The 12135-nt window shown below is 47.2% G+C and overlaps 1 protein-coding gene across 8 annotated transcripts in view; it reads left to right on the top strand.

Moving 5' to 3' along the window:
* The window catches only part of CACNA1C (calcium voltage-gated channel subunit alpha1 C), a 587470-nt gene that overhangs the window by 487405 nt on the left and 87930 nt on the right, over positions 1-12135 (top strand). For all 8 annotated transcript variants that reach the window (XM_023756704.1, XM_023756709.1, XM_023756710.1 and 5 more), the window contains 5 exons: positions 278-347; positions 3166-3298; positions 6334-6463; positions 7646-7705; positions 11748-11854. In XM_023756704.1, coding sequence (XP_023612472.1) covers positions 278-347; positions 3166-3298; positions 6334-6463; positions 7646-7705; positions 11748-11854 — 500 coding nt within the window. The remainder of the gene's footprint in view (positions 1-277; positions 348-3165; positions 3299-6333; positions 6464-7645; positions 7706-11747; positions 11855-12135) is intronic.

Below are 12135 nucleotides of genomic sequence, written 5' to 3'. Positions count from 1 at the left end.
AGGGCAAGGACCGTCTTTGCAGGCCAGACACCCACGGAAAAGAGCAAGGAGAGAAAGAGACCGGTGGATAAGGGCAGTGAGGGTGGAGCAGGAGAGCAGGAATGTGAAGAGCAGGCAGAGTGATTGAATCCCAGCCTCTGTTAATGTCTCAAGGGTCTGTGCAAAGTTATGAGGATATATTTTTGAGTCAGCAGCTCAGCCACTGACTATAATGCAGCCTCTAAAAGTTGGGCCATGTCTGACTGGATTCTTCCTTCTCTCTCCCTCGGCTGCCTAGATCAACATGGATGACCTCCAGCCCAATGAAAATGAGGACAAGGGTGTCTACCCCAACCCGGAAGCGACAGGTATGGTTCCCCTGCCTGCCACTGGGGGGAGCTGGGGGCGGGGGGAAGGGAATGGAGGAGACCTAAAGCCATGTGAAAGTAACCATGTGTTAGGGGCCAATGGTTCCAGTTTTCCTCTACAAGGACTTTGCGTTGCTCAATATCTCCAGTCTCTGCACTGAAGCATTACCAATGATCATCTGGGGGAAACGCTGCTCCTGGTTTGCTCACAATAATAGTATAAGACTGAGTAAATTAGGTCTAAGCAGTGCTGCCGTGTCCTTTGGAAGATGGATTATGTATACATTTAAGGTTTTATTATATCTTACGTTGTAAAATCATTAACATTATATAATCCATTAGTCTAACATATGTCACAGCATCATGCACACAAAATAATAATAGTAAATTCCAAATCTGCCTTGTCCTTACTCAGGAGGCAGTGCTGAGTACAAGGACAGCTGCCACCACAGATGTCCCACTTGTCGCTTTGTAAACCGCTTTCAGGTCTCTTATTATAAAAAGAGCTAGTACCACTCGGTCTTCTCATCTTCTGTCTGATCTGTACATGGCAGGCAGGCTCCGCTGGGAGGCTTGGGTTGTCAGAGTTCCTTCCGCCTCCCTCCAGGATTCAATTCTCTACCTCCTGCAACCCCACGTCCTGTACCAGCCCTGGGTTTGCCGCACTTTTACCTACAATTGAAGATATTCCCACCAGCTTCAAGCTTGCACTCAAGTACATGCACTAAGGGACTGTTGATTTTACTGACATTTCCTGCTCTGTGTAGGCTAGGCTATATTTGGGTTGGTAGCCACCTTAGGTGGCTGACAACCTTCTGCACTTATAAGCAAAGCTAGGTTTTCCTTTTGCTTTCCCTCCCCCGGTTCTCTGCTGTGTTCTCTGCAAGGGCACCAGCAGCCACGTTGTCCCTGGGAGCAGGCTCCCTGCGGTCATTCCCTTCTCTCACCTCCCTCTGCAAGGGAAATAGGGCAGGGCGGGCTCCAGGCCTTGGAGGAGGGCCGGAAGGGTGTGTCCAGGTGCAGGCACTAAGCTTTTTGAAGTTTTAAAGCCCTTCTAGGTGGAAACCGTCACAGAATTTCAAAGACAGAGAACTATTGGCCAAACGCAATGGAAGGATTTTGTCTTGATCCTGCATGAATAAATTTTGAAATGACATTGTTTTAGCTAATTAGGGGAAATTGAATATGGACTGGGAACTAAACGATTTTAGTTTTTGTTAGTCTTGTTAATATAATGATATCATTATAATCCTATTTTTAAATGCTGAAGTGTTTATAGCTGGAGTCTAAAATATTTAGAGGTTGCTTTAAAATATTCCAATTTTTTAAAAACGGGAACAGAAGTAAATGAAACAAGATGGGCAAACTATCAATAGTTGTTGGAGTTGGGTTTGGAGGTCCACCATGCGAGGCTCTCTACTCATAGGATTATTATAAGGATGATTATTGTTATTAACGTTTAAAAGGAAAGACAGTAATAAAACAAATACCTCTGGGCCCTAAGCTATCTGTCCCACCTGCCTGAGCCTTCAGGAGGCCCTGCCCACAGCCATTCTCCCTCAGGGCTGGGGCAGACACAAACCTAGGACAATAGCTGCAAATTCCACAAACCTAGGACAATAGCTGCAAATTCATCATTCTAAATAGACTCATGGCTGTTCTCTTCTCTGTTGCTTTAAATAAAAAAAGAAGTGAAATAAAAAAGAAGCAGGTCAAGGGGAAAAGGACTAATAAGGATACTATTGTCCTGGTTTTAAGGATTCTTGGAACGGTTTTGCTTTTAAACTGAAAAGCTGTTCCCACACTGCTGACTCCTCAGGAGTCTTTAGATGTTTTTAGGATCTATTCTTTTCCCTGATCATGTGGCCACCTTCCTCTACCCTCTTTTCTACCCAGGCCTTTGTTTCTTTGGGTCCCACACTTCTCCCACCTCTGGTCCATAACCGAGGCTGTGCTGCCTCTGCGGCTCCCCACCACCACCGAGCAGGCCTTGAAAGCAGCTCCTAAGCCCCTCCCTCTCCTCCAAGGCTAACTCAGCATCTGCTTCCCAGCTCCTGCTCCCCCTTCCTGCCTGGGCAAGCAGCTCCTGGCTCCCTTAGTACCAGGTGCGGCAGACACCTCCAATGTCTCCTCCAAGGTCACTTGACCTGTTGTCTCTGCTCTTGTCAGTGCCTTGTTCCTGCCTGCTTCTCCTCTAACAAGTGCAGAATCTCTGAAGTGGAATGCGCCTTTCTGAGGAGGAGATGGAAGGAGTCTGTAGCAGAGAGAACAAAGGGGCCGGGCCAGGTCAGAGCCGGTGCCCGGGTGGACTGTTGCAGGTGAAAGAGCACTCGAAGTTCCTTGTGAGGAACTTAGGAAAGCACAACGCTAGTAAATATGTTTTTCTATAAACACAGATGATTAAGATAATCATTAAATTACCTGTTACCAAATTATGGTGAATAAGAAAGTGTTGGATTATCTGGAGCAAAAGTGAAAGGAAAACAAACAGGCAGAAACTTAAAATCCTTACTTTAATTTCATTTGTAAATATCATGATTTAAAAAACCAGTTTAAAAACCAGTACAGTTCTGGGAAAACCAGCATGAGTCAGTCACCTAAGGTGGCTACCAGGTGCTGTCAGGAAAGTCTTTCTCTAACATAGATGAATTCCAGCGGTGCCCTCGGGGAGAAAGCGGAGTGTCTGTCTTGGTTTGTACCTTATGTTTTCAGAAATACAAATGATGTCTTGATTCTTGTCAGTAGGAAGGCATCTGAAGTCGGCAGCACAGTGGTGAAAGTAAATGGAGTTATTTAGAAGGTGCTTTTTTTCTTTCAGGAGAGGAGGATGAGGAGGAGCCTGAGATGCCCGTGGGCCCACGCCCACGCCCACTCTCGGAGCTGCACCTCAAGGAAAAGGCAGTGCCCATGCCTGAAGCCAGTGCATTTTTCATCTTCAGCCCCAGCAACAGGTGTGTGAGAATAGTGGGGGAGGTGGACTCTGCTCTCTCCAGGCTCCAGGACCGCCAGCTCACACAACTTGTGTGAAGAGAGGGACTGGTTTTGTTAAATATATTTATTCAGCATGTTAAATATATTATTCCACTGTACAGTCAGCTGGCATTCCTACACTCACTGTAGGTAATCTGCCCCTTATCTCTTTTTAGGGAAAAGAGTTCTGGATTCCAAATCAGAAGGCCTGTGTTTATTTTTCTCTTCATTTTTTGAAATACGTAAACCCTATTTCTAGTCTTTTAGTGATTATTCTTGGTAATTAGTAAGTCTATTTAACTTAAACTCTAAAGCTAACAAGATCTTTAACTTTGTGCAAGATATCCTTAACTCCTTGCAAAATAAAAGGAAGTTCAATTATTTTAACTCCTCTCAACCCCTCCTGCCTTACGTGTTATTGTTGATTAGTATTTAATCCTGAAGTTAGACATTATTGTCAATATCAGTATTATTATATAGGCAGTATATATTTGGATTTACATACAACTTACCAGTCCATCCTTCTGCAATCATGTTTTTTCTTCCTAAAGTACATTCTTTGCTTCTTTTTTTAAATTGCACTTTTTTTTTTACTTTTCAATTACAGTTGACATATAATATTATATTAGTTTCAGGTGTCCTAAAGTACATTCTTTAGAAGTTCCTGTAGTTCCTGTATGATAAATTCATTTGGCCTTTGTTTATCTATATATGTAATTGTTTTCATTTTTTATACTGAAATTTGACTATTTTATTTTATTCTTTAAGTTTTCAGTTTTCATCCATGTATTTTAGACATGTACACATGTTAGTTTTCATCAATCAGGTTTTTTTAAACTTATCTTTATTGTTGAAAGTGTTACAGATGTCCCCATTTTTTCCCCATTGATCCCCTCCACCTTGTACCTGCTCCCCGAAGGCCTTCACCTCAGTATTGTCTGTATCTATGAGTTATGCACATATGCATATAAGTTCTTTGGTTAATCCCGTCCTGTCCCCTCTCCTCCCTTCCCTTTGAGATTAGTCAGTCTGTTCCATGCTTCTATGTCTCTGGATCTATATTGTTCATCAGTTTATTTTGTTCATTTGATTCCACATTTGAGTGAGATCATGTAATAATTGTCTTTATCATTTTTTGCTCTTAAAAATAGTTTTGCTGTGTACACAATTTTAAATTGACAGGTTTTGTCCCTCAGCATGTTAGATGAATTATTCCACTGTATAATTAGCTGTTATGCCTAATTCCTACTATCATTTCTTTGTAGGTAATCTCCCCTTATTTCTAGCTGCTTTTACCATCTGTTTGTTGCCTTTGATGTGCAGATTTACTACCATGTGTCTAGACATGGACTTTTTTCTACTTATCTTGCTTGGAATATGTTATGCTTCCTAAGTGGATTTATATTTTTCTTCAGTTCTTGAATGATATTGAAGATTAAAATAATAATTGCTAATTCTTGAAAAATTGCAGCCATCACTCTAAATATTGCCCGTCCTCATTCTCTCTGTTCTCTCCTTCTGGTACTCTAATTAGACATATGTTAGACCTTCTCATCTGCCTACTCTAGCTCTTAATGAGTCTTGCATACCTTTCATCTCATCTCTATTTTGGTATGCTGGTAATTTTTTCAGCTATATCTTCCAGTTTCTTAATTCTCTCTTCAACTTTGTCTATGCTAAATTGGTTTTTATATTGACTGTTATATTCTTTTTTTTTATTTCAAGCAGTTCCATTTGTTGCTTGATTTTACAGATTCATCTGTCTATATCTAACACTTACCTATTAATTCATCATCTTTGTGATCAAGTCCTTTATTTCATTAAATATTTCAAATATAGTTGTCCTATATTTTGTTTCTGATATTTTTAATATTCAAAGTCTTTGGCAGGGGGGAGTCTAAATCACTTATTTATTTATTGTTTTTTTCTGATTTTCCACCTTAGTGGCTTATCTTGTATCTTTAATGATCCTTGATTGTTATCTCAATACCTCATATTAATTGGTGACCTTAATTACTATTGGGGCAGCTTTTTGCCAGATATTTCTGGCTTGAAATGAAGCTTCCTGATAGCAGTGCTGCTACTGGCATCTATCCTCAGGCAGCTCTGCCCTCCTGCCTACCTATCACACAGTCCCCAGATTGGAGGATTTGTTTGTTTGTTTGAAGGGGATGGTCATTGCAGACTCCTCTGAACTCTCATGAAACCAGAATTGTCTCGAAGAGCTTGTCCTTTCCAGCGTTTGGTGCTTCTGCAGCAGTAAGGTCTTTCAGAGCATTTAGTCAACCACATGCCAGGAGCTGAGGTCTGAGGCCTGGTTTCGAGCCCTCACTCTACAGGTTACATTTCTGGGCAAGCTTCTCCTTCTTGAGATTCATTGTTTTTATTTACCAAATGAAAATGATGATATCCCCCATATCACCTTTCAAGCCGTCACGATAAGATAGTACATAAAACACCCTTGGCATTGGAGGCTTTAGCACTTGTGGTACTATCAGTGTGAGCCCAGAGATCCATGTGTGTAGTAGTTCTTTGTAATTGTGCTGAGGTGTGGAATTGAACGATACACTATGAAGCTATCACACAGAGTAAATCGCCTCCGTAGAGTGTAGGTTCCGCCATCCTCTCAGCATCCACGTCACTGGGTGGCTCTGTTGTTCCCTATACATAAAAATATGAAGTAGATCTCAAAGTGGAGTGTGTATTTTTTAATGATGGGGAAAGAAGTCTCCCAACAAAAGCCAGTTGTTAAGGTCACAACAGTATTTGAAAGTTTAGAAATTCACAGAGGCCTCAGATGTAACCCTATAAAATGTCAAAGCTTGCTATCAGTGAAAGAGCTTTAGAAGGCAGCATTCTGTGCAGATGTGCCTCGTGGTGGGGGTGCCGGGGCTGCTGTCACCCAGCGAGTAAGACTTCAGGCTGAAGAACCCCCTCCCCCAACTGGCGCACCTTCTGCACACTGAGAGGAGCTGGGGCTTCTGACATGCATCTCTTCTCTCTCCTCCCCATGCAGGTTTCGCCTCCAGTGCCACCGCATTGTCAATGACTCGATCTTCACCAACCTGATCCTCTTCTTCATCCTGCTCAGCAGCATTTCCCTGGCTGCGGAGGACCCGGTCCAGCACACCTCCTTCAGGAACCATGTATGCATTCCCGTTAGTTCTCTGCACCCCTTCCTCCCGGGAACGTGACTGGGCCCACAGCTTCCGTCGCTGACCTCATCGTTCAGTCAGGAGCCCAACTCCAAATCTCATAGTCAAATAAACAGTTCTTTATGAGATTAAGGCTTTGGTAGAAATCATATAAGGACCACAAGTAAGAGAACATGTACCCAGATACCTCAGGCTGGCCTGATGGGCAAAGGTCAGGACTTTCATTGCCCTGTGGATGTCCCCTGGTTTCCTGTAAACTTAATAAAAAAATATCCACTGATCCTGACTTGCTCCCAGGATACTCTGACCAGTCCTAATCATGAGGGAGTCAGGAGCACTGCAGACAGCTGCCAATGATAAGGCTGACCTTAAATAAAAGAGAGCTTCTGTGGCCTCCTATGGAGTAGAACTAAACTTGGAGGCCCACTCAAGGCTCTGATGAACAACATTAAAATCAAAAATAAGCATTGCTGTATCTCAAAGCCTCAAAACAAATCCCAACCAAGTGGGCATGAAGACAGGGGCCTGCCAATCTAAAGGCATGCCACGCAAACCACTTGGTGGTCCTGCTTGGTTCAGAGCATTTTTACTGGGAAAGGTATTGGGCCTCGCTCCGATCCACTGAGAAGGAATAAAACGGGAAACCATACAGCCTGCCCCAGCCTGGGTGGGCCTCCCCTGGAGGATGCACCCTCCTGTGCCCCAGAGGACACACTCCCACCAACATGGAAAGCTGGCCAAGCCACACCAATGTCAGTTAAGCACTTTGCATCTTCCTGCAAAAGCAAACAAGCAAACCCTATTTGCTGTCCTTTTGACAAGTTGTTGTCTCAGTGGACTGATTTGGGTTTGTAAGGATTGGATTAATGAGAAAAGCATCAAGATGCTGTAGAGACTTGGGACCAGCGGAGGCCTGCCCTGAGCTCCCTTCACACATCTGGGGCCTCCATCCAGAGCCACCAGCTGCCTGAGGCCAGCCCGCTTCAGGGTCCAGTGCTGTGTGTGTGCCACTCAGCTCCTAACTTGTTTGCCTTTGTCTCCATGTGGAAAGGCTCACGTGGTGTCTGTCGTGGTTTGAAGCGATTCCTTTCCTGGTGAACAGCCACTGACCTCTCCCCCATCCTGCCTCTCCCTTCCCTCCCCGTTCCCACTCCGTTTCTCTTTGTTTTACAGATTCTGTATTATTTTGATATTGTTTTTACTACCATTTTCACCATTGAAATTGCTCTGAAGGTAAAGCCCACCCCTCCCCCTGCACCTCCTGTCCTCCTCCGGGGCACTAGCTCTCTGCCACTGTCTGTCTCTAACACACATGCACCTGTTGCTGTCCGTTCCCTCTCTGAGCCACTAATTCCATTGTGCTTATTTTTCAGATCCTAGGCAATGCAGACTATGTCTTCACTAGTATCTTTACATTAGAAATTATCCTTAAGGTAATGCAACCTGAGAAATGCATTCTCTCTGTCTCTTTCTCTATCTCTGCCCTGCCTGCCTGCCTCTTTCCTCTTGTTTCTTTTACTCTCAAGCCTGAAATCAGAAGAATTAGTGCCCCTGACATTGTGCTAGCGCCTTGCTAAGGTTCAGAAGCCAGAGGAACCCCACCCCCATTCCCACACCTGCCTCCTCCCGGCCTGGCATTTGGCTGCCAGTGTCACCTACTGGGCTGTCCTGTCACCAGGTCTGGCCCTGTGCCCGCCAGCAGTGCCCCCACACTCCTGCACATGCCCCACACACCGTCTGTGGGCAATTGATGACTGACCCTGCTTGGACCTCCTCCTGCCCTGAGGAGATGCCACACAAACTCCAGTGGTGGGGAAGCTCCGGGCCATGGCAGGGTCGCTTTGGCTACCTTCTTTGATGCCCATCATCAACTCCTCAGTCCTTGCAGCAGACATGTGGGCCCAACACAAGATTTGGGGCCAGACTCTCCAATGAGTTCTGATAGACAACTCTAGATTAGATCACTCCTGCAGCCTCGGTGACCTGCCAGAAAGCTTTGTGGCAATGCCCCTTGCCCTGAGGAGGGAGAGTTATTCTGGAGAGCTAAGTACAGGGGGTGAGAGCCAAGTGCTGAAAGAAGCTGGAGCACCCAGGCCCCAGGGCCCAGACATGAGGGCTCAGGCCGCCAGCAGCCCCAGGTGCAGGCAGCTCATCTGCAGAATCCACAGCCCGCCTCCGCGCAGCACTGGGATGAGGCACATTATTTCCAAGTTTTTTCTTATTATTTATATTAATTATATTAATACATAATTCATAGATTACTTATGTTTTATTTTATTCTGATTTCTAAGTTTACCCAGTATACTTCTGAGCCTCTAACCAATGCATCGCCACTCCAGTTCATCCGAGACGTAGGGGATTTACCCTGACCCCAAACAGCCCCCCACCGAAGGTCAAAGCCTCCCAAGGGATGCTCCTCCCAAGGGGCCAGGCTCCCTTTCCACCCTTCAGGTGGCTGGTGCAAACCAACGTCCAACCTGGCCCTGTGAGGGCAGCGCCAGCCCCTGCTCTTCCTGGTGGAACTGCCACTGCCTGACCCAGCCGGTCACGTACAGGACAAGCTCTGTCTTTTCCAGTTAGTTTGGGTTGGGCAGTTTTGTGCCTTTTTTTTTTTTTTCCGTTCAGACCCAGCTTCGGTCCCTGGTTCCAGCTAACAAGACTGTTGCTGGGGTTTTCTCTCTACTCAGCAGAGTGGATCCTCCAGGTCCCGGTTCTGGGGGTGAGGAGAGGGGCCCAAGGGGTGCTGGCTGCACTGGGAGGGGTGCTGCAGAGCCCCCTTCCAGGAGGAGCTGATATTTTCAGACTCAGGGAGGCACACAAAATCCCCAAATCCTCTCCTGTGACCAGAAGTTCTCAGCGCCCTCTGCAGAGCCTCCCTGGGGGTTTCAGTGGCGCTGTTGTGCCTAAACATTTCACAAACAGGAGTGAGAGCTCACTGCACAGGCACTGTCATGGCAAGACCTTCCTTGCCTTCCCCTCTGCCTCTTCTGCTCTCTACCCCGTGTGCTTGCAGATATAAATCCCAGCCCCAGCGCACTGCCCTGCACCGCCTTCCACGGGCCTCTGCCTGGCTGAAGGCCTGGCGTCCTGCCACGGGCACAGACAATGACAGTCATCAAGAGGGACATTTAGTCCCAGGAGCAGGTGAAAGACTGGGGGGGTTTGGCATTAAAGAGAAAAGGCTTGTAGGACACAACAGTTGGCCTGAACGATGCAAAGGCCTGTCACATAGAGGAGGGAGGAGCTGGAACCAGGACAAATGAGCAAAAATGATAAAAGGTGAGATGCAGTTGGGAACTAGAATTGCTGGCTCCAGAAGTGGTGGGTCGCCCGTGGCTGGACAGAGGGGCCTTCCTGCCCTTCCAGCTCAGAGTCAGTGGCCCTGTGTCCCGCTGCTTTTCTCTCTTTGGGCTGAAAATGCCCAGCAGTGGCTTTTCCCAAGCAATGCCTCTGACAAAACTGGAACCCAAATCAAAGAACAGAGCTGGTGCTCTGAGCCCAGTGTGCACCCAAGGGAGGCATGCTTTCCCCTGGATGCAGATGGCTCTGTTGGAGCTCAGAGCGTCCTCACAATACCCAGCACCTTCTCTAAGATGAGAGGGGGGGTGGCTAGGGAGGTGCTCAGCCTTCAGCAGGCACAGAGCACTTTGGTTAACATGAACCATGGGAGCCACCCAAGTCCGCTCTCCGGGGTCCCAAATCCTCACCGAGAGGGGCAGCGAGCCCCTCCAGATGGTAGCCTCTGGGAGAGTTCTCCGACTCTATTCCCCTGCCACCTTTTATATAACCTGCCCACTTCAAGAAACGATGGCAGGACACAGGTGTCTGCATCCCTGTGACTCCCTGTGGCAAGAGATAAATGGAAAGAATTAGGTTGCAAGAGCTATTTTTGCTCATTCCCCCTGTGTTTGCTTGGAACCGCTCTGCAGACGTGCTGCCCTGGGCATGCTCTGCTCCAAAGGGATGAACTGGACCCGGTGTCCAGGGAGCCGCTCGGCCTCTCAGCCAGCAGCTTCCAAAGCTTCCCTTTGGCTGATGTTTTGTGGCCCGTGGCCGTTCACAGCCCTTCACCTGGAAACCCTTAATTCAGGTCAACACAATTGGAAAGGCTATTTGCTGAGCACCTACAGTGGCTTTATACCAAGCTCTGAGAGAGGTAATAACAGCCAGTACTGATAATACTCATCAGTCCACATGTTCCCTTTTGGTTTCACGTGGTTTTTTGTACGTAGTATGTGCCTCAGGGAGGCAGGGAATCGTGCACCCACTTTATCGATGAGGAAACTGAACTTCCATTGTGCAGAAAGAATCCAGAATTCAAATCCAAGCTCTCTGAGCCCAGCATGCACACAGCACTGACTACCAGCAGGATACTGTTCTAAGTGATTTACATACAATAGCTCAACTGGAACTTGTAGCCCTATAGGGGAGATATTATCAGTCTCCCCATTTCTTAGATGATGAAACTGAAACACAGAATAGTTAGTAACTTGCCCAGGCCGCACAAATAAAATACAATAGGGTTGGGATTTAAACCCAGGTGGCCTGACTTTAGAGCCTGTGATCTTTAACACGCACCACACGGCCCCTCTGGACACAGCTCTGGCCCTTGAAGAACACACAGTCTAGCAGCAAGATGGCAACTGAGTTTAGAATGCGTGGCCCAGATCAGAGGCAGTTTGAGGGAGGCTCAGTGCCAGAGCTACTGGCAGATCTTCTCACTGGGCAGTAGAGGCCCACCTGTTCCAATCTGCCTGAGACTGAGGAACCCATTCTTTCAGAACTGAACTGGGAAGTCCCAGGGAACCAGGATGGTTGTGACCTTCCTGGGCACACCTCCTCCATCCAGATGCCTAGTGTCCTAAGCTGGTTCCGATGTCAGTGGAATTTTGAGAGGAGGTTGGAAAACCTGGTCAGCATAGCATCAGCAAAGGGCCCCTCTGGGCTGGAGCCACGGCTATGCGACAAGGAACAGTAGAAAATGGGAAAGGGCTGGCGGCCTGATTTGAAAGGGCTTCAAATATAGGATTGAAGAGTCTGGCAGTGCCTGCTAGGTAGGAGACACTGATAGCCCCTGGGCTTGGGATTCTTTGGTGGTTGTATAAATGGTTGCAGAACCCTTTTCTTGACACTGTATCTCCTTCTCCAGTCTTGCCACCCCCCAGCCCTCTGTCCCCTCACTGCTCTTCGGGGTGCTGTGGGAGGGCAGGGTGGGGGGTCTCTGGAGCTTGGACGGGCACCACTCATGCGGGTGTTTCTCTGTGCCTCCCTGCAGATGACTGCTTATGGGGCTTTCCTGCACAAGGGCTCCTTTTGCCGGAACTACTTCAACATCTTGGACCTGCTAGTGGTCAGCGTGTCCCTCATCTCCTTTGGCATCCAGTGAGTAGGACCCCTCAGCCGTGAGGGCATGCAGCCAGGAATGGGTGTCAGGACATGAAGAGTCTGCAGGGCCCCCGCACCCATCCATGGATCTGCGGTGTGAATGGGGTGGGGCCTCTGACTGTACAACACGGCAGCTTTGATTTCTTGTGCCCATGTGGTCCTCATGGTGTGACACTTGGGGTGTGTTGATCCCGCAAGAACACATATAAATGCCTGGAGCTTTCCGTGGCAGGCAGGGCCAGGCCCCGTTATAATGAGAAGAAAGGCTCCAGCGCCTT

This window comes from Myotis lucifugus, unplaced genomic scaffold (assembly GCF_000147115.1).
Source record: "Myotis lucifugus unplaced genomic scaffold, Myoluc2.0 scaffold_98, whole genome shotgun sequence".
NCBI classification, from domain to species: Eukaryota; Metazoa; Chordata; class Mammalia; order Chiroptera; family Vespertilionidae; genus Myotis; species Myotis lucifugus.
This window is presented reverse-complemented; position numbering and strand designations above follow the sequence as displayed.